Source organism: Felis catus, chromosome C1, assembly GCF_018350175.1.
Source record: "Felis catus isolate Fca126 chromosome C1, F.catus_Fca126_mat1.0, whole genome shotgun sequence".
NCBI lineage: Eukaryota > Metazoa > Chordata > Mammalia > Carnivora > Felidae > Felis > Felis catus.
This window is the reverse complement of record NC_058375.1, coordinates 220,520,984-220,541,543: the sequence shown is the minus strand read 5'-3', so window position 1 is coordinate 220,541,543 and position 20,560 is coordinate 220,520,984. Positions and strand designations below refer to the sequence as shown.

General features: G+C 65.5%; 3 protein-coding genes across 23 annotated transcripts in view; 1 reads left to right on the top strand and 2 right to left on the bottom strand.

Moving 5' to 3' along the window:
- Positions 1–664: 664 nt before the first annotated feature.
- Positions 665–10,558, bottom strand: RNPEPL1 (arginyl aminopeptidase like 1). Its single transcript, XM_019839157.3, has 11 exons — positions 9,923–10,558; positions 6,422–6,562; positions 5,941–6,092; positions 5,331–5,447; positions 4,913–5,148; positions 4,528–4,641; positions 3,854–3,966; positions 3,469–3,577; positions 2,278–2,508; positions 2,061–2,203; positions 665–1,600 (listed from the first exon to the last, which is right to left on the bottom strand). Exons 1-11 carry the CDS (start codon positions 10,451–10,453, stop codon positions 1,313–1,315), a joined length of 2,175 nt encoding a protein of 724 aa, XP_019694716.3. The 5' UTR covers positions 10,454–10,558; the 3' UTR covers positions 665–1,312.
- A 224-nt stretch (positions 10,559–10,782) lies between these two features.
- ANKMY1 (ankyrin repeat and MYND domain containing 1) overlaps positions 10,783–20,560 on the top strand; it is a 51,318-nt gene continuing 41,540 nt past the window's right edge. For 4 of the 21 annotated variants that reach the window (XM_023259952.2, XM_045034713.1, XM_045034716.1 and 1 more), the window contains exons 1-2: positions 18,802–18,984; positions 19,444–19,597. In XM_023259952.2, the coding sequence (XP_023115720.2) occupies positions 19,461–19,597 (137 nt within the window). In that variant the 5' untranslated portion in view covers positions 18,802–18,984; positions 19,444–19,460. Of the gene's footprint in view, positions 10,832–11,505; positions 11,630–15,700; positions 15,820–18,757; positions 19,113–19,443; positions 19,598–20,560 lie in introns of those variants that run through there. The other 17 variants (XM_045034714.1, XM_045034717.1, XM_045034706.1 and 14 more) reach the window with 11 other exon arrangements.
- Positions 13,968–16,286, bottom strand: DUSP28 (dual specificity phosphatase 28). Its single transcript, XM_023259965.2, has 2 exons — positions 15,778–16,286; positions 13,968–15,176 (listed from the first exon to the last, which is right to left on the bottom strand). Exons 1-2 carry the CDS (start codon positions 16,177–16,179, stop codon positions 15,021–15,023), a joined length of 558 nt encoding a protein of 185 aa, XP_023115733.1. The 5' UTR covers positions 16,180–16,286; the 3' UTR covers positions 13,968–15,020.

The following is a 20,560-nucleotide window of genomic DNA, read 5'->3' as shown; positions in this document are numbered from 1 at the left end:
GCGGCTGGGCGAGACGCTGCAGTCCTCTCAAGTCCCAGCCCCCTGTGCAGAGTGCGGCTCTGTGCCCGGGGCTGGCCTGTGGCCCAGGTGACGTGTCCTTTCTGGGCCTGGCGTGAGGCTCTGCAGGAGATTGAGCCCGTGGGCGATCGTAAGCAGAACCCGGCTCAGCCCTTGGTCTCAGCGGGTACGTCACAAGCCCCCTTCCACCGCTCAGCCAGTCGCCCTCCATGGCGGACACCCAAGTGGAGTCCCCGACCTCCTTCTTCTCTGAGCCCCACTCGCACCTGTAGCGTCTGCTACGGTGGTGCCGGTGGCTGTTGGCCCTTGGCCATCCAAGATCAAACTTGCCCCCACCATGCACCCCCGCCTTTACTCCAGCTAGGGATGGGGGCCGCCCCTGAGAAAGGCCCAGAGGGAGGGTGGTGACAAGCGGCCTCCTCCGCTTTGGTGTTCGAGGGCCTGGGCGGGGAGGGCGGGGCTGGCCTGCTGCTGGTCCTCAGAACCCCAGGCTGCAGGGCGGGATCTGGGGCCTCTGAGGGCAGAGCCAGGAGTGGCTGGAGTGCAAAGGAAGCCCCTTCCGCCCCATCAGCAGCCCCCTGCCCGAGGACAGGCCAGGGTGACCAGGTGCACGCGGAAGACGAGCTGGGACGAACAGGCCGGGGGGGCTGTTTGCAGAGTGGAGGTTTAATGGGACGATCACGGTGACCCGGCTGCAGGGCCCCCAGGCCTCTCCCTCACGGTGGGAAAGAGTACCAGCACCAGCACCACCTGCCCTCTTCCCTGTGGGGTGTTACAGCCGCGAGACAGACTGTCCTGGGGCCCGGGACCCCGTGTTCCCTGAGGGGCTAAGGCTTTCTGGGGACCCCTTCCCAGGGAGGTCCACCCTCTCCTCAGTGTCCCCTGGCCTTACACTAAGGGCATGTCTGTGTCCTTGTCCTCTGCCAGGGGCCGGCTGAGGCTGCCGACCCCAGCAGCGGGGTGCAGGACTCCGTGGGCAGGAGGCCCGCCGTGAGGACGGCGCGGCCCGGGCTTCCCGGCGGACGTAAGGCACAGTGTGGCAGTCGCCGTGGGACTGCGGGGCTGTCACCCCGGGGGCAGTGCCCGGCGGTCAGTGTTGAGACAGGCATGGCGTGTGCTGGCCTCTCCGGGCCTGCAGTGCAAGAGAGCTGGGGGACCAGGTCCACGGGCCTCGCCGGCCGTGAGGAGGTCCCTGGCAGAGCCCGCAGGAGGGAGCTCACGGCCAGAGGCGAGGCACAGTCACGGCGGGCCCGGGGCTACAGAAGGCACAATCGTGGTGTCTGGGAGGTCAGGGCTAGGCAGACACGTTGACGTCCCTGAGAGAAATGGCGGCACCGGGGGCCTCGTCCCCGAGCAGCAGGGCCGGTGCTTCTGGGTCCACCTCCGAGTCTGCTCCGGCACCGCCTTGTTCCGCGCTGGGCTCGGCGCCAGGGCCCAGGCCCTGGGACAGGATCTGCTGGATGGTCCTGCGCAGGTTGGGGTGAAGCCGGCCCTGGGTCTGGTAGAACACCTCCAGGGCGAAGGACTTGAGGGCGCCGGTGCAGAGGTCCTCGTACAGCGGGATGGTGTACATGCGGGACATCTGGGGAGGTCGGCACACTGTGGCCCCGGGCCTTCCCTGGCCCAGCCTGCCAGCCCAGCCACCCCGGCCTGCGGTCACACTGCCGGAGGCCTCTCAGCCCCCACCGCTGCGGGCCTTCCGCAGAGGCCTCGTCTCCAGGGAGCTTGGGTTCAGGGGCAGTGAAGGGGGACAGGTGTGCGGGGCGGGGAGGCTGGAGCCCGGGACCCTCGGATACCCCTGCGGCCACAGTCCGGGGGCTGGACTGCCCACGGGCGCAGGACCCGGTATGCCTAGACCTCCAGACTCTACTCCCGGCTTTGACCTCTGGAGGACACGGCCTCCCCTCCCATCTGGTGTGTGTCCCCAGTGCCAACCCAGACGCCGCATGTCTCCCACCTCCTCCCGGACACCATCCATCCTCCCGGATGCCCGGCCTGCTGGGTGAAGCCGTGGGGGCGGGGCCTGGTGAGGGAGGCCATACCTGGCTCTCGAGGAACCGCCGGACCCGGTGGAGGTCGGGGTAGTAGTCGTTGCGGACGACGATCTGCAGCCAGCGGATACGGATCTCGGCGTTCATGGAGTCCAGCAGGGATGAGTAGCACTTGGACAGGCGCATCACCACCTCTGCCGGGCCACACGCAGGTCAGGGCCGGGCAGGCACACTCCGCCCCAGCCACCCTGGCGGCCGCAGGACCTACCCTGGGGCAGCGGGGACCCATCCAGGAGCCGGTCCAGGAAGAGCGCTGTCTGGAAGGTCCTCCACTTGGAGATGTCGATGGCACTGGCAGAGGCGGCCGCCTGGTCCAGAGGCTCCGCGGTCCACAGCTGGAAGAGGGCCTCCACGGGCCGGGTCAGGCTGGAGCCCTGGGACAGGTCCGGCTCGGCCAGTGGGGGGCCCGTGGCGTTGAGCCAGCGCTCGAACTCCAGCCCTGCCGGAGAGATGCCGTCCTGGGGTCCCCACCCGAAGCCAGCTTGCCCCGGCGACCCCGGACTCTCAGAGCGTCCCCGGGTGTGACTGTCCCAGGGAGCCCCAGGGCAGGGGCAGTTAGGGGAGGCCAGGGTCCGCTCTGGCGCCTGCCACCTGGAGCTGCAGGAAGGGCTTCTGTGAAGCAGCACAGGGAGGCCTGAAGACTGAAGCTGGTACCATGCTTCTCATGGGTACAAAGCAGCGAGGCACTTTAAACCCAACCTCAGTGCCTGGGGTGTGGGGGAGGGGGGGCGGGTGCACCGAGGCCTCAGGGAGGGGCGGGGGAGCAGGGGGTGGGGCGGCGACCTGCTTTAAAGCCTGGGGCAGCTGGGGGGGGGGCACACGTGCTGCTGTTCCCCACCCCCAAAGGCCCTTGGTGCTTTTATTAATCCCTCCGAAACCAAGCCACGCTGCCCACGCCTCCCAGCCACGCTTCATTGCTCTCTAGCAAATCTTGGCCCCCCCTAGACCTCCGACACCTCCAGTCTCTCCTTTGGCCCCAAGCCCTCGGAGCCCCAGAGACACCGCTGTGGGTAAGGCACAGGTGGGCCAGCTGGCCTCAGGCAGCTCTGAGGCAAACCTCCCTCTGCCCAGCCAATCATGCCCCAGGCCTTTTGCACACGGTGCCTACTTTTCAGCCTGCCTGACCTAAGGGCTACCTCCTCAGGGAAGCCGCCTGGGCCCCACGAGGCTGGGAAACACACTGTCCTCTCTGCACCCACGGGGTCCCAACCGGAGGACCGTGCCATCCAGCCAGGGTTGGCTGACGGGGGGCGGACGAACCCAAGGGGGGGCCTTTCTCCAGGCAGGAGCGGCATCCTTTGCAGCAGAGCCTCCCCTCCCCGCCCCCGCTCACACCCACTGCGCCCCTGGTGGGCTGAAGGCTAGCCGGACGCGGACATGTGGCCGGCGGTGGCCTCACCTGCCCGGCAGTCCACACTTTGCTCCTTCAGCTCTGGGAAGAAGCTCAGGAAGGAGTCCAGCAGGTCCTGGGCTACCACGCTGGTGAACTTGTACTTCTCCACGTAGGCCTGCGCAGGTGGGGCAGGGCTCAGGAACGCTGCGGGCTGAGCGCACCAGCCTCCACCAACGCAGGGGTGGGCGCAGAGGCACCCGTGTGGCCACGTGGACCTTGCCGAGTGGCCGAGACCAGGAGGAGCCAGAGGGAGGAGGTGGTGCCCTGCACCGCTGCCGTCAGGCCCCCCTTGACTCCACGCCGCCCTCCAGGACAGAAAGCAGCCCCGGGAGCTGGGGAGGGGCTCAGGGTGGGTGGAGGGCAGGGCCTGTCCCGGGAGAGGGCTGCTCACTCGGAGAAAGTCGTCAAAGCGCTGGGGGTCTCCACACAGCTGGGACAGGTAGTACACGAAGCAGTAGCCCTTCTCGTACGTAAACAGGTTCATCAGGTGGCTGGGATTCACTCCTGCAAGGGGAAGAGCCCTGGCTCTGGGCGGTGTCCCGGCCCTCCTACGTCTGGCGGGAAGGGGGGCCGGGGTGGTCGGGCGCTGCGGAGCAGGAAGGGCTCACAGCTCCTGTCCCTCACGTCCCCAGAGCCCTGGGCGCACACCGATGGGGCCTGCCCTGCCCGCGGGGCCTTGGAGGAAACCGAGGGCCCGCACATCATGGTGGCCAGCGCTCAGAGCCCGTGAGAGGCGGCGGCAGGCTGAGGGAGCCTAGGGGAGGCCTTCCTAGGGCTGGGGGCACCCAGCCTGGCCTTTGCAGGGATCCAGCCAGAGACGCCACAGCCAGAGGAAGCAAGGGGTGGTGAGGCCCTTCGGGGCGACGTCTGCAGGGCCCAGGGCAGGGCCTGGCGGGAGTACCTGGTGAGAGTGGGTGCCTGGCGGGAGCGGGTACCTAGCGGGAGTGGGTACCTGGAGGGAGTACCTGGTGGGATGGGTACCTGGTGGGAGCGGGTACTTGGTGGGAGAGGGAACCTGGCGGGAGCGGGTACCTGGCGGGAGCGGGGCCTGGCAGCAGTGGGTACCTGGCTCCAGCTTGACCTGCAGCTTGCTGACCGGGCTGTCCTCTCCGAGGAGCTTCATCTGCCTGTGCAGGGCATCCAGGCGGAAGGCCGTCTCCAGACAGGTGAAGGCAGCCCCTGGACGGGGACAGGAGGGCAGTGGAGGTGGGAGGGGGGCAGGGCCAGCCTGAGCACCCGGGCAGGTTCGAGGCCGCTCCCGCCCTGAGCCTCGTGGGGCTAACCCAAGACCAGCCCGCCGGACACGCACGCGGCAGGGGACCGCGCACCCCAGGGGCCGGGCTGGGCTCTCAGCCCCTGGCACAGTACCCCGGACGGCCCTGGCCCCGGCCTGGCCGTGTGGGGCTCCTACCGTCCCCCCACCCTTCCCGCAGCCAGCCGGCGGCAGTACCGTAGGTCTCCGTGGTGATGCGGCGCTGGGCGTAGGTGGCCAGGCCCTCACTCAACCACATCTCCTCCCACGTGGCGTTGGTGACGGCGTTGCCGAACCAGCTGTGGGCCACCTCGTGGATGACGTCGATGACCAGGAACTCGTCACTCTCCAGGATGGAGGAGATGATGAAGGTGAGGCAGGGGTTCTCCATGGCCACGATGGGGAAGGAGGGCGGCAGGAAGACAATGTCGTACCTGCCCCGGGCGGGAGGGCGGGTGAGCGACCGTGAGAGGCCCGGGGGGCCTTCCTCCCCCGGACATCAGACGGGGGACCCTCCCCGTAGGCCCTCATTTACCCACCCCTCGGGAAGGCAGGACTTGCCCTCTGACCTGCCCGCCGTGTAGCCCACCGGGCTCCCGGGTGCCCCGGGACATACCTGCCCCACATGTACGGCCCATACAGCCGCTCAGCTGCGCTCAGCCACTGCTCCACTGCGCCCGACAGCTTGCTGGTAGCCGTGGGCAGGAGGCACGGCTCGGCCCACACGCGGCTCCTAACACAGGGCGGAGAGGGTGGGCAGAGGCCGAGCGGCCCCCACCCCACTTGCCCGCAGGCCTTCCCTCTCCTTCTGGGCTCAAATACCACCCACACCTCCGAGAGCAGTCAGCCTGCTGCCCGCCACCCCACCTCGCGGGAGGGCCGCCGCGCAGGCCCTTCCCGCGGCAGCGGCCGAGCCACGCGCCAAGGGGGTGGCTCGGTCCCCCTTGTTGCTGGGTCCAGATAACCCACCCAGGCTCGAGGGTGTGTCGGGCTCTGGTGTGGCCCCGGCAGGAGGACACTAAGGAGGGGGAGAGCCCCGGCTTCTGGCCGGGGCCGGGGGAGGGTGGGGTAGGAGGAGCCTGGCAGTGCGAAGCGGTGGGAACCACGGTGTGGGGGTCCTCGGCAGGGCAGCCACGGACGCGGGCCTCGTGTCCAGCCCACGGCGGGATTTCCCCCCAGCCTGGGCCCCAGGCAGCAGCAGCTGCTGCAGGAAGCGGTGGCCCTACCTAGGCCCGATGTCTGCCGGCTGGAGGTCCCCGGCCACCAGGGCCACGAGGTAGGCGGGCACAGGGTGCTCCATGTGAAAGCGGTAGACGCCCTCCTCCTCCACGTACGTGCTCTGCGTGGCACTCATCAGCACCTGCACCCCCGACGGGGCCTGCGTGCGAGGAGGCCCCACCCATCAGGGCGCCCCATGTCCTTGATGGGGAGCCCCGCATCCCCCCGCAGGGCGCCCCACGTCCGTGATGGGAAATCCCACGCCCCCTGTCAGGGTGACCCATGTCTTCAATGGCGGGTCCACAAGGTGGGTCAGGGAATCCCGTGTCCGGGGCGGGGAGCCCCGCCCCCCCGACGGGCACCTCTCCTCCCAGAGAGCCTCCACGCTACGCTGGGCACCCCGGTCAGGCTGCCCCCCCGCCGCCGCCCCGCGCTGGGGCTCCCTCTCGGAGGGTGGCGAGGAGGTGGGCCAGGCTGGTGGACGCTGACCTTGACGACGGCCGAGTAGGTGCACTTGACGGCGGGCGTGTCGAAGCAGGGGAAGAAGGAGCGGTTGCACACCGAGTGGCCCTGGGTGAAGACGAAGGGCTTGGCGTTGCCGTAGGTCAGCTCGGGGTCCAGCCACCAGATCTGCAGGCGGGCAGCGGGCAGGGCATCAGCGCCACCCTCCCCGTCACAGTGGGCCGCGGCCCCTCTACCCGGCGAGGCGCGAGGGTCCCTGTCCCGCAGAAAGCATCACGCGGACAGGTGGCCGGGACACCTCTGCCGACCACGCCTTATTTCCGGGAAGCTGGGCAGGCTTCCTGGGGAGAGCAGGGCCTCGGGGAAGTGGCCCTTGACCGGTGGTCCCACTCAGGCTTCTCGGCCCTGGGCCTCTGGGGACGGCGGCCAGAGAGGAAGACAGCGAGGGCCTGGGGGGTGGGGGGAGATGGTCCCATTGGGCTCCTCCAGAGCCAACAGCCACTCCTGGTCACTGTCGCTTGCCTGCGCCTCCGGCAGGCAGGGCAGCTGACCCAGAGCGCGGCCTCTACTACGTCACCAGAGCCAGTAGGAGGCCGTGCGTCCAGGAGCCAGCCCAGGGAACTGAGCCTCCTGGCCCCTGCTCCCAGCCTCCGGAGGGAAACTGACGCCCAGTCTGAAGCACGCCCAGATTCTCACAGACCGGCAGCGGGCAAAGGGAGCCAAGAAGGTGCAAGTGGGGGGAAACCAGAGCTTCCCGATGAGCCACACACTGGGAGGGAACTCCTGAGCCCAGGGCCGCCCCTGGGAATGCGGTTATCCTCGCCGGGAGGGACCCCATGGGGGGAGGGGCTCCGGGCCAGGAGAGGACGGGCGGGACAGGAGTGGCCCCGAGGAGGGCCGCTGGTGCACGTGCGCGGCCCCTGAATCTGTTCTTCACACGCTCCCCTCTGTCAGCACACGATCACTGAAGCAAACTGGGTTGTTCCTCGTCCGCTTCAGCGCCCAAGCGCACAAGGGTCCTCCCAGGGCGGTTATGAAAGGACCCCAACCCCCCACAGCCTCTGCAAGTGATGGCTTGGTGGAGTCCACAGCTGCGGGCCACCGCGGCTGCTGGCTGGCCGTTGACGGTGTTTCATGCTGAAATCACAGAAGCGGTGGACACCAGATCCAGGGGGGCCTCCCTTCCCCGCAGATCACACACCCCAGACCCAAGTGGATCCCTAGACCCGGCAGGGCCGCCTACCCGGCCCCGGCCAGACGCTGGCCAGTGTTCACAGGTGTCTTTAAAACTTCCCTCTGGCTGCTCTGTCTCTGTCCCCTCACTATGGGCAGCCCGTGGCGGCATCTTCTTTTTCTGCTGACCCTCGACATGCACAAGGCCTGTTTGTGGAGCCTGTTCAACACTGCAGACCCCCAGGCCCCACCCCAGAGCTTTCTGGGGCCAGGACCCAGGAATCTGCATTAAGGAGACTCTGCAGTGGACGGTGTGACCGGTGGTCCTTGGCCCACGCTGGGGACGGGCTCCCAAGGTCCCCCAGACCCCCTTCAACCTTACTTTCCCCTCTCACACCTACTCCACCACCACAGCCTCCCCTTCCACTGACTCCTCCCTCCCCTGTGGTCCTCCTCAGGCTCCGCCCAGCTCAGCCCCCCACCCCCACCCCCATTTCCCACTCCTCATGTCCACTCGTGGGCCCAGCCAGAGAGGGCGCACCCCGCACTGGTCTCCCCTTAGCCTAGCAGAGACCAATGGGGTCCACAGTCCTCCCTGGGAGTGGGGGGCTGGGGCAGACCCCCAGGCAGGCGGGACCCTGCCCCAGAGGTGAGCCACCAGGTCCAAGGGGCAGAGGCACAGTTGCAGATGGGCTGATGACGCCTCTAGACGTCACAGTGCAGGAAGAAAGCTGTCCTTGACAGGGTGGGTGGGATTCAGGAATGGGACGCAAGAGACATCCCAGAGTCTGCAGCACCCTAAACTGACTCTGGAGGTGGGGGAACCCACGGGCAGGGCCTCCCAGGAAGCGACAGCCTCACCTGGCACAGGGATGGGTTTAGGGATTTAAGCCTGAGTCCTAGAACAAGCCAGGAAGAGAAGGGGACTCTGTGCACGGTCCCCGAGCCCTGTGGCCTTCACGCAGGACAGTGGGTGTCTGAGGTCAGACGCCAAACCCTGTGTGCTCTGCAAGCGATCCAGCTCACGTGCCAGGCCCCTGTCACCCCACCCACAGCTGCGCAGTCTGTGTGGGGACCATGGCGCCCCTCCCTGCTCCAAGCACCCATAGAAAGCCCAGGGACAACGGCCACTCTTGCTGGCAGCCTGCTGAGGGTCCGGGCCCCACCATTCTGCTACTCATGGCCTTGAGTGGACCAGACACGAGGGTTCCAAGCTCACAGAACAAGTTCAGGGAGAAGCACACCTTCGTTCTCACTGCATGCTGGGAGCGTGTCTGCCACCTGTCAGAGCCCCAGCCTAGCTGAGCAGGTGTGGGGGGGGGCAGCACACTGGTGGGGGCTCAGGGGAGGAGGTGGGGGCGGGGCCTGCTCAGGGCCCCCAGGAATCGGGCAGGAAGCCCGCAGGTGTGCGTCTGGTCCGGGCTCTTCCCATCCTGACGTCACCTTGGTGGCTCCTGGCCTGATGCCGCTACGCCACCTGTCCCTTTGCAAGCTGCGGGCAGTGACAGACGGAACCTCTCAGGGCCTCCCAGAGCCGCGTGCGTGTGGTGTACATGGGGGAGCGGGGTGTCACGCGTGTGTTGTCCACATGGGGACCCAGGGAACCAATCGCGTGCCGCGGGAACGAAAGACCTGCTCCTTCCTGGAAGCCTCACCACGGAGCAGGGGTGCCGCAGACACAGAGCCCCCACCTGCGCCACCCAGGCTTCTCGGCCGAGCCTTCGGGCCGGTGGGCGTCCCGGGCCCAGAGCCCGGCAGCGCCTCCGTAAGTGCCTGTGGGGCCACCCGGCTGCAGCATCCACCAATCCTCGCGCAGGGGGGCCCAGGGCACCAGAGCCAACCCGGCCCTCTCTGTCTCCGCTCTGGCAGGCCTGTCCCTCATGCCACCTCCAGAGAACACATCAGGTGCCCCCGAGTCCTCTGAAGACACCGGTCCCACGGAGGCCCTTCCACGTCCGACACCACCCACTGGCCTGCCCCGGTGCCAAGCTCCGGCAGATGTATGGCTTGGCTTGTACCCACCAGAGGCGGCCCTCGTCCCCAAGCAGGGACCATCTCTGCACAACTGAAGGGAGAGGCCTCCCTTGGTGGCATGCAGTCCCCTGCCCCCGCCGGGCCGGCACCAGGACTCTCGCTCAGCCCAAGTCTCCTAAGACTCCGAATCACTGAGGGCACCTGACGGGGCCCCAGGGCCAGGGGGAGCAGCGCTAGGCCAGAGGCCACGGACCCCTGCAGGTGCCCTCTCTGCAGGTGCCCCAGGCGCAGAGCCCGGGTTAACGCCCTCTAACCTGGCAGCGCGGGGAGAGGCCGCCCAGAGACGGCCCTGAGACCAGCCCACAGCCCCGGCGGACTCACGGCGGGGGCGTCGGTCGAGGTGTAGCGCAGGATGACCTGGAAGGGCTGGTGCGCCTGCAGCTCGGGCGGCAGCGTGACGGTGAGCGAGGAGCCGTAGTCGGTGAACGGGTCCACCCTGAAGGCCAGCGGGCAGCAGTCGGGCTCGGCGCCGGGCGCCTCGGGGAAGGCGGGCAGCGGGGGCGGCGGCGCGGGCCCGGGCCCGGCTGCGGCGAAGGCGAAGGCGCAGGGCGGCTCGGCGGCGGCGGCGGCGGGGGCGCGGCGGAAGGCGGCCGAGTGCAGGCGCAGGGCCGGGTGCGCGTCGAGCACGAGCGCGCGGGGCGCGGGCCGCAGCGCGCACAGCTCGAGCACCAGGCAGCCGGCCAGCTCGCGCGCCTCGGGCCGCAGCTCCAGGCCCAGCTGCAGGTGGCGGAGGCGGAAGAGCTGCGCGCTGGAGGCCGAGGCCACGTCCAGGGCGGGCGGCGGCTCCGGCGGCGGGCGGGCGGGCGCGGCCTCGGCGCCGGGCGCCTTGCAGCAGCAGCACTGCGCCGCCATAGCCGCCCGCGCTAGGTGAAATCCATGGGCGGCGGCCGCGGCGGGCCGCCGGGAGCGGGCGAGGGGCGCCGGGCGGCGGCGGCGGCGGTGGCGGCGGCGGCGGCGGTGGCGGCGGGGCGCGGGCACAACAGGAAGTCGCGCCGGGAGCCGCCCGGCCCGGCCCCGTGCCGTGCACCGCCCCGCTCGGGCTCCGCTCGGCCGCCGCCGGGGGCGCTGTGCGCGGGGCCGGGCCCGGGGAGCCGGGGACGCCGTGCGCACGGGACCGGGGCGGGGCGGCCGAGGGAGCTGGGCGCGGAGGGGGACCGGAGGTCCGGGGCGCTCCTCCGGGGGCCGGGCCGGGGAGGCGGAGGCTCTGGGAGCCGGGGACGCCGGGTGCAGGTCCGGGGGGCAACGCGTGAGGGGTTGGGACGCCGTGCGCGAGGCGGGGCTGGGGAGCCGGGAGAGCTGTATGCGGGGGGCCCGGGGACACTGTGCGCGGGGATGGGTACTAGGTGCGGGGCGGGCCAGCAAGCCGGGGAGGGGGGTGTGGTGCACTGGGGGACCCGGGCGCACAGGGGCCTGGGTGTACCCCTGGCATCCCAAGCGGCATCCCAAGCCCTGTGCGCTTCTCTCCCGGCTTCTCAGGGCTGCCGTGAGACAGGTTCCTAGGGGTAGGGGCTGCTTAGTGCGGTCTCTGCTTGTGCGAAGCCTGGAAGTGTATACACCCCTCCCCCCGCGCCCCCTCCATCGTGAGGCCAGTAGTCTGTGTTGCGGAGCCTGGGGGCCTTAGGACTGTGCTGTCATATAAGGTAGTAGTAGCCGCATGTGGCTGTTTAGATTTAGCCAAAATGTTAAGTTTATTCCTCCGTGGCACTAGCCATAGCTCAAGGTCTCCAACCAGTGTGTGTAGGGTAGCGTGTGGCTAATGGCAACCGTACTGGATGGAGTAGATGTTCGTTCTGTTGGACAGTGCTGCCTAGAGGGCCGGCAGGGCCCCGGAGACCAGATTGTTGTTTAGGAGGTGGTGTTGGGGCGGTAACAGGGATCTGGTCTGCCCCCGTGCCACCTTGCAGGGTCCTGTCCCGTGGCCTGGATCCAGAGGAGAGGGCTGCAGACCAGTGTGGAGGTGCGGATGCCCAGTGAGCAAACATCAGGTGGATCTTGAAGCCTTGGAATGTGAGGGGCCACCCTCTGAATGTAAGAATTCAGATCTTTGGGGAGAAGGGGCTTTTTGGCCCGGGAGGGCATCCAGGAACTTCACACACCTCTTTTCTCTGCTCAGTTGTGGTGTGGGACGGAAGTTGCTCCTGACCAAGGCATCATCCCCGAGTAATATTTAACCCTTCTGGACTCTGTCCCCATCTGTAACCCATGTGATGGTGCCCACCGTCCTCCCTGGGGGTGGGGGAGGGATGGGGAAGGATGGTTGGCTGGGAAGGAGGCCCATGTTCGCTGATGTGGAGCATGTGCACTGAGACGTTGCTTTAATTTTCCCATGGGTCCTCGGGTCCCCATGTGTCCTCTTAGCAGGGGTAACACAACCTCCCTGTTGGGGCACCTGGCTCAAACTCACCAGGAGCCCCAGGGCTCACACAGCCACCTGAAGGAGGAGGTCAGTCCTATGTCTGAGACTCGAGAGAGGAGAGCGGGGGTCTGATTGGTCCTCACCAAGTTCAGGTGGCCGAGTTCCCGCCCAGGTGGCAGTGGCCCCGAAGTGCCAAGGGCGGAGGGTTTTAGATGGCACTCCCAGTTCTATGAGCTTCTCAGAGCCCCTTCCCCCAGGCCAGTTGGTCGGGGCTGGAAGGACATCATCAGGACTGCACATGGGTGCCCACACTAGCCTGCCCCAGCCCCTCCTCAGGCGGGTCGACCAACCATCTGTGCCCTCAGAAGCCATCAGGGGCTTCTTGCCCTCCTGGTCCCCTGGACTTGGGGAAGCAGCGGTGACATCTCATCCCTTCCCTGCTGGAGGGCCCTGGGCATCTCCCCAAGGTGAGTTCTTCACACAGGGTGGAGGGAGGAGAGGTTACCACCTCTCCTCCCAGAGTGGGGGCACCTGCTACCCCCTATTTATGTCAGGAACCAACACAAGCCAGTTTTAGAGCAGACACATGTGTTATGCAGTAGTATTCCCCTCCTGACCGTGAGGCCCACAGATGGGGATGCTGTTGCTGTCCCCACCCTCCACCCTGTCTCTGCCCTTCAGGGGACAGAGCCTTCAGCACGGCCCCACGGCCCTTCCCTGTAGCCCATCTGGCTGTCCTCCCTCCCTTCCCCTGCAGCAGGAGGCAGCTCTCCGCTCTGTCTCCTTGCCCTGCCTCCAGGGAGAGGAAGGTGGAAGTTGGGGCCATCAGAGGCTGGGGCTTCTGCCACAGGAACTTTCATACTTTAGTTTTCTGGTGATCAAGTCCTGGCTGGCCTGGGTGGGCTGAAGCAGTTGACGCCCTGCCTGTGCCCCAGCCTTCCAAGCCTAATGCTCACGGATGGGCACCACCATTCAAGTGTGGCATGCTAGGGAGGGGAGCAGGTCCCCGGCCTCTCCTGCCAGGCGGATGTGCAGGCAGGCGGAGGTCCTCGGGAGAGCTGACCTCTGCCAAGAGCCGCAGTGAGATGGTTCTCAAACAGAGCTGGTGGGATAAAACGCTGACGGGACCCACAGAGGTCTTTCAATCTGGCCCAGCTCTTGCACCTTTGGTACCTGGAGCCAGGGCAGCCCGCCAGGGGGTGTCCCATGAGAGGTACATGGACGTGGGGGGGGTCCCATCACGAGTGCCACGGACACGGTGGCTAAGAAGCTGGGCGCAGGTCCTGGCGAACTGCTCAGCTCACCTGCCAGGCGGAGACGTGGCCACAGCTTCCTCACGGCAAGGGGTTGACGGAAAGGCGACACGAGGTGCGAGGGGCTCGGAGGGAGTCACGGCAGCAGGCGAGCCCTTTCTAAAGGTGGTAGAAAGCGGCTTGGCTGCAGGGAGCTGCAGAGCCACGTGGAGAGGGGCTGGGCGCCAGCTACCAGGTGTGGTGTGCGCGCTGAGCCGGGGCCAACGCAGGGGGTCAGAGCTCAGGTGCAGGTGTAAGCGGGGTGGGGAGGGAGCCCCTTTCACAACCATCTCCATGCCTCCCGGCGTGAGCTTCCCATCGGACAGCTTTGGGCTCTGCTGAGTCAGGGGTCACGTTCCCAGGTGGCATGTTTCCACCAGGGACACGCACGTTCCCCTGGATGGCGCGCTGGGACACCGGCTGGCTGTTCCAGGCTCCCCGGGCCACTGACACAGCGGGCAAATCGGGGGTTGCTCTGCTGGGTGGAGGGACTGATCCTGTCTTGCCGGGAGGAGGACACTGAGCTCAGGACATTCTCCTGATGCGTCCGGTAATCCCGCTCGTGTGGTAGGTGATGGCGGCCGCAGCAGTAACACAAGCAGGGCCACTCAGGGCCCTTCAGAATGAAGGCGTGAGTCATCTCACCGGGAAAGACTAGGACCAGCGAGGTGCTGGCTGAGGAGAAAGGGAACGTGAAATAACTAGCGGCAAGAGGAAATCAGTTAAAAACTGATTGTGATATTTTATTAATTACCTTATTATGTATACAGTAGCGTATATTTACCAGGGACTGTATTCTTTGTAACTCGCATTATAACCCAGTTTCCCCTTTTTATTCTTTCCCTTTCCTATTTAAGGAGTGTTGATGGTGATTAATTTTTTTTAAGTTTATTTATCCTGAGCGAGGAGAAAGAGCGAGTGAGCAGGGGAGGGGCAGAAAGAGAGGGAGAGAGAGAATCCCAAGCAGCTCCACACTGTCAGCAGAGAGCCTGACACGGGGCTCAAATTCACAAGCTGTGAGATCATGACCCCAGCTGAAACCACGAGTCAGATGCTTAACTAAGTCACAGCAGGTGCCCTATGGTGATTCATTTTCTACAGTCTTTCGGCCACAGGAACCAGGTGAAGGGTGTCTGAACCAAAAGAGGAATCAACACACTCAGATGCACAGGTGGCCAGTGCGTCTTTGAGATGATGGTGGCCGCAGGATGTTAGGCTGTAAGATAGGAGGTGGGCACAGGCACCCAGAGCCCCAAGGGTGCCCGTGCTAGGCTGTCACGCAGCCTCACATCCTGGCCTGTGTATGGTAGAAACTACAAGTCTGGGTCCCGTGCCGGATTCCAAGATGGGACCAGCATGAGGTTTGGGAAAAGCCCCTGTGGCCTTAACAGGTGGCAGGCAGTCAGGGCGGGGGTGGGGGGTTGGGTCTCCAGGACTCCTGTACTTCCCATCTCCTGACCTTGGCTCCCTGGCCTTGCTCTCTGTATTAAATACCTTCCTGCCTAACATTCCTCAAGTGGTATTGACTTTCCTGACCAAGCCCTGTTGATAAACCTAAGGAAGGGAGGCTCTCAGTCCCTTCCTAAGTGGATACGCTCCTGCAGTACTGTCAAAGGGCACAAGAGCTGCATTTAAGGTGAAATGTAAACTCTGTACGACAACGAGGAAGAAGGGAAGGGAGGAGGAAGATCATCCTCCAGGCAGCGCTTGAACTACCTTCAACTCCATGCGCCCTGCTTTGGGCGCTGGGTCATCTCCAAGGGTTGTAGGACTAGGGCTCATTCTGGAGCTCTTCTCTCGTTCGGGAGCACGGTCCCGAGGGCTCCCCGGGCGGGCGGGACAGGGACTGCAGGCCCTCCTCGTACTTCTGAAGCTGAGCCCAGAAACCCGGGTTGGGATCGGCCACCGGGCGGGCGCTCTTCACCGCCTGAGAACAAGAAGGTTAGGTTGAACGCGGCGCCAAAGGTGCTCCGCACCTCTAACGCCCAGAGGCCCGCCGCACCTGGAAGGCCCGCCCCACCTGGAAGGCCCGCCCCACCGGGCAGGACCGTCCCACCCGGGGGCCCCTCCTGGGAGCCCCGCCCCACCTGGAAGGCCCGCCCCGCCCGGCAAGTTCGTCCTCCCCAAGGCCCCACCTGGAAGGCCCGCCCCACCGGCTGGCCTGCCCCACCCGGCAGGTCCGTCCCACCCGGGGCCCCTCCTGGGAGCCCCGCCCCACCTGGAAGGCCCGCCCCACCCGGCAAGTTCGTCCTCCCCAAGGCCCCACCTGGAAGGCCCTCCCCACCCGGCAAGTCCGTCCTCCCCGAGGCCACACCTGGAAGGCCCGCCCCACCGGCTGGCCTGCCCCACCCGGCAGGTCCGTCCCACCCGGGGCCCTTCCTGGGAGCCCCGCTCCACCTGGAAGGCCCGCCCCACCCGGCAAGTCCGTCCTCCCCGAGGCCCCACCTGGAAGGCCCGCCCCATCGGCTGGCCTGCCCCACCCGGCAGGTCCGTCCCACCCGGGGCCCCTCCTGGGAGCCCCGCCCCACCTGGAAGGCCTGCGCCAGGCTGAGGCCGCGGTGCCGCATGAGGTAGGCGGTGCACACTGCGGCCGAGCGGCTGCGGCCGTTCTTGCAGTAGACTAGGCAGGCGCCGCCGGCGCGCACCGCGGCCTCCATGGCGGCGCAGGTGGGCTCCAGGTGCGTCAGCAGGTCCTCTGCCGGGTCGTCGAACACGGGCACGCGCAGCTCGGCCACGCCGGGCGCGCTCGGGCCGGGCTGCTGACGCGAGACGTTGACGCACAGGCTGACGCCCGCGCGCTCCAGCAGCTCTGGCGCGGCCGCGGTGCGCGCACTCCCGAGGAAAAGAGACGGGGCGATGCGCGCGAACGGTGGCGGCGCGGGCGAGGCGGCCCCGGGGACCCCGCAGCGGACGGGTCCTCCCGGGTCCATAACCGGCGCTCAGGCACCCGGCCCGCGGATCTAGTTTGGGCGGCCGGGCGGACCGCCGGGCACCCCCGGGTCCTAAAGGGCTCCCGGGGACCCGCCCTCAGGGCCTTGGCTGCCTCCCTATTGGCCGGCCGGAGCGGGGCTCCTTCCCCGATTGGCTGCGGGTGGGGATGGCGGCCATTGGCTGGCCTCGTGGTAGGGAGGACGAGTGGGATTGGCCGCAGTGGGGTGGGCGGGGCCGGGACTCTGGGATGAATGGGCGGTCCCTGGGGGGCGCGGAGGTTCAGGAGCTGCGATCCTTCGCGCGAGAGCGGTGTTTTCGGTCAGCTGGCCTGCGACACTGCACGACGCTGCGACCGCTGCGGCGCTTGTCCCTGCGAGGGGTGGGGGTATGGTTCACAGACGCGGGCACCTCCCCAGAACGGGTCCGGTCGGGCCGGGGCCGCAGGGCCGGAGGGCCGCAGCAGGGCTCCGGGAGGTGGGCTTCTCCTCAAGCTGTGCTGTAGTGCGCAGGACTGGGGTCCGGTCCGGTAGCCTCCCGGTCGTTGTGCTGGTAGGCTGCTTGGCTTCGAGTACGCTTAGTAACTACGCGTGATTGCATTGCCGCCTGATGTGCCTTTTAGAAAGCTCTATGTTCCTTTTTTTACCTGCTTCCTAATTGCTCTTTGTAATTTCTGTATCTTAGTTTCACTTTAATTGTAAAACATGGTTCCTATGAAATAAAGCTGTCTGCCCTTTTCATCATTTCTTCATACACCCATATTTTTTTTTATTTTTAGTAACTTCTGGTTCATCGCTGTAACTTTTAAAAACTAAGATCATTTATTGCCCAACATTTACTATGTAAGAAGACTTCTTCCGTAGGTTTTTCCCCCCTTTTTAAACAATTGTTTCAAACGTTTATTTTTGAGAGACAGGGTGCGAGCAAGGTAGGGGCAGAGAGAGAGGGAGACACAGAATCCGAAGCAGCTCCAGGTGCTGAGCTGTCAGCACAGAGCCTGACGTGGGGCTCTATCCCACCAGCCTCGAGATCATGACCTGAGCCAAAGTCAGACACTTAACTGACTGAGCCACCTAGGCGCCCCCAGTAGGTTTTTCTGATGTCCAGTGTCATTCAGGGATGTGTTTCGGTGAAAAGCTGTCCCGCAGTGAAGAGCTGTCCTGCAGCCCTGCATACATTGATATTGTGGTTTGTTTTATTAATCATGGCACAATTTTGGTTCATCTATAACAGAGTATCACAAACTAGATGGCTTAAAACAAGTTTATTTTTCCCTGGGTTTGCGGTTTCCAAGCCTCTGTCTCCTTATAAGGACACTAGTCATCTGGTTTAGCGAATACCCTAATCCAGTATGACCTCTTGATTATTTGCAAAGACCCTATTTCCATATAAGGTCATTCACCAGTACCCGGAGTTGGGATTTAAACTTAATCTTTTGGGGGGATGTCATTCAACTTACAACAGACGGTATGGTTTGATAAGTTTGTAGGATATTTTGAAGTTGATCACTTCTTTCTCTTTTCATAACAGGAATTTTAAAGACAGTTTGGTTTGTGCTCTAATGCCCAGGCTGCAGTTGGAGGGAGCAGGGCAGAGAGAGGGGACCTGAAGGTGAAGGATAAAAAGTAAAGAGAGGGGGGATCCAGGAACCAAGGTGGATATGAAGGGAGAAGGGGAATTAGGAGGTAGAGGGGTGGGGGAAGCACCCCAGAGCCTTAGCCTGAATCTAGCCACTGGGGGCGGCTAGGCTTCTTTGCATGTCTCTTTCCCCTCTTTCTAAGGGGCAGTCTGGGTTGAGAACCCCAGGCCCTGCGCCTGCAGAGAGCCCCGCCCTCTCTCCTACAGGCCCCAGTTGCTTCCTTTGCAGAAAGTCCTTGTGCTGTTTCCCACCACTGTGCCTCTCTGCACATTTAGCCCAGTTCCCTGGACTGCGCTTTCTTTGCTCTTTGGAGAACTCCTGCGCATCCCCTGAAACCCTATTCAGGTCTCCTCTCTCCATAGTCTTCCCTAGAGACTCCTCGGTCCCCACAGCTAATCCTTTTTCTCTCAGTGACTTCAGTCCCCTTTGTCGAGTCGTCCCGAACCAGGCCAGGAGCTCCCGCTCCGTGCCTTCCACAAACTTGCACGGAACCGCCAAAAACCGGCTTTGGTTTTTGAGGAGATCTTTTTGAGGAGATCTTGGCTGTACTGCGTCCTGGCGCAGGGCGGTGGACGATTAACCCCATTGTCCCTCGGTTTCCGCAGGTGTCTCCCGGGCACACCCCACCACGCTCTCTTCCCGGGGGGCGGGGGGCGGGGGGGAGCGTAGGGGGCTTAGTGCTCTCCCCACGCTCTCCCTGAGACCTTGGCCCAGAGCCGGCTCACCGGCCTCTGCTGGACGTAGAGGTCGGTGCCCGTAGCGGACACAGGCGGCCGGGTTCCCGCGTCTCGCGGGGCTCAGGCACAAAGCCCGCTAGCGCCGGGGCGTGGGGGCTCGGCGGCCGCGGGCAGGCGGGGGCCCTGTGAGGTCACAGAGGGGCGCCCCCTGTTCCGCCAAGGACGCCCGGGGGCGGGGCGTGGTCTGGGGAGGGGCCGGGCGCGGGGATTGGTGGAGGCAGGGAGCGTCCGGCGCTGGGGCGGTGGGCAGGTCTCCAGGGAAACCCGACGCTCTGGGGCTCCGGGCGCTGCGCGGAGCGGGACGAGACTTGCGAGTGGGGCTGCGCTGCGCTGGCCGCCGCCCTGGGCGGACCGGGTGCAGTAGGTGTGAGCTCTCCGACCCTCGGTGCGGCCCGCGGCAGGGGCGCAGTCGGGATCCCGGCGGGAGCGCGGTGAGACGGGAAGGGGCGTGTCCCGGGGCTCTGCGCGTGGTCCCGACGCCCCCTGGGCCCGGCCCTCTGTCCTCCCGCGTCTGGGACAGGCAGGAAACTTGGGAGCCGACGTGCTTGTGTGAGGTCGGGTGAGGGCCGTCTCCCTGCCCTTGGTCCGGCCGCCCTCGCGGGCTGGCTTCAGAGACCCGGGCGGGGGGAGGGGGCGCCTGCTGTTCGGGGAGGAATATTGACTCCAACGTAGGGCCCTAAGGAGGTCGTGGGAGGGTGGCCCAGATGGCTCTTAATGTGTGGTTCCTGCCCCCACAGGAGGGACGCTGGCGGAGTTTCCAACAGGATGGGGGCATCGACCGGGTTAGGGGAGGGGGGCTTTGTTTCTCTGAGGCGGGTGGGGCTGTGGGCACGTTCCCGGGGCCCGCCAGGAGCTCTGAGGGCGGATGTGGTCCCTGGCTTTGCTTTCAGGTTCGAAGTCCAGAGGCATGGAAAGTGGGTGTCCTTCAGCCTTGTATTATAAAGTCCCAGATGATGACATCTCTGAAAATCAGCTGGCAGGAAGGGGCGGCCAGCCTGCTGCCACCGACTTCCTGGGGACCCTGGAGATGCTCTCTACCAAAAGGTGTGGGGGCCCTCCTACGGGGGGGGGGGGGCGTTCCCAGCCTCACCCTGGGGACCAGACTTAGCTGGGATCCAGCGTTGGGGTAGGTGCTAAAAAGCCCTAAAAGTTATTTTACCCCTCAAAAAGTAGTCTCTGGAGAGAGAGGAAGACCTGAGCGTCGTATCAGCAACCACTGAGGAAAATTACAACACGGGGTGGCTGGAACACCCCCTCGCCCCCCCCCCCCCCCGGCCAGATGTCCGCCCTCCCTTCTAACTCGGCCACTCTGCCTTGGCCTAGCCTCGCCACGAGGGTTCCCAAGCTGGGCGGCTTCACACTATGGTGTTAACAGTGAGAGCCCACACCTCCCAGGGGCCAGGGGGCTGGCTGCCCTCCCGGCCTAACCGTGGCATCTTGTGAAACCCACCCTGTAGTCCTGTTGTACTTGTCCCTGTTGGTGGACTGCACTGTGCCTCCCTTCCCCCACTCGCACTCCCGAAATTCGTGTTGAAGCCCTAACCCCCAACGTCCTGCTGACTGGTGCTCCTCCACAGGCTCAGCGCAGGCTCGGGCCCTAGCCGTCCTGGCCCCTGCCCCGGTCACCGTCACGTGAGGTCTGGAGGCTCAGGGGTGGGGGGCTCAGAAGCTCTGCCCTGCTTGCAGCTGCGCCTGCCCCCGCTGCCCCTGTCCCCCCTGCCCCTGCCCCTCCCCAGGCTCCAGCCCGAGACCCCGGTTGTCAGGCCGCCCTGCTCTTCTCTGGCAAGCACACCATCCTCCACGCACTGACACACCCAGCCCTGGAGGTGGGGCTTTTGGGGAGTGATTAGGCTTAGAGTTGTGGGGCCCCACGATGACATTAGTGCCCTTCTAAAGAGGAAGAAGCCGACACTTTCTTTCTCTGCCACATGAGGACACAGGTGCCATCTATGAACTAGGAGCCTGGCCTTGTCTGGGAACCGAGTCTGCAGGCACCCTTAGATGTCT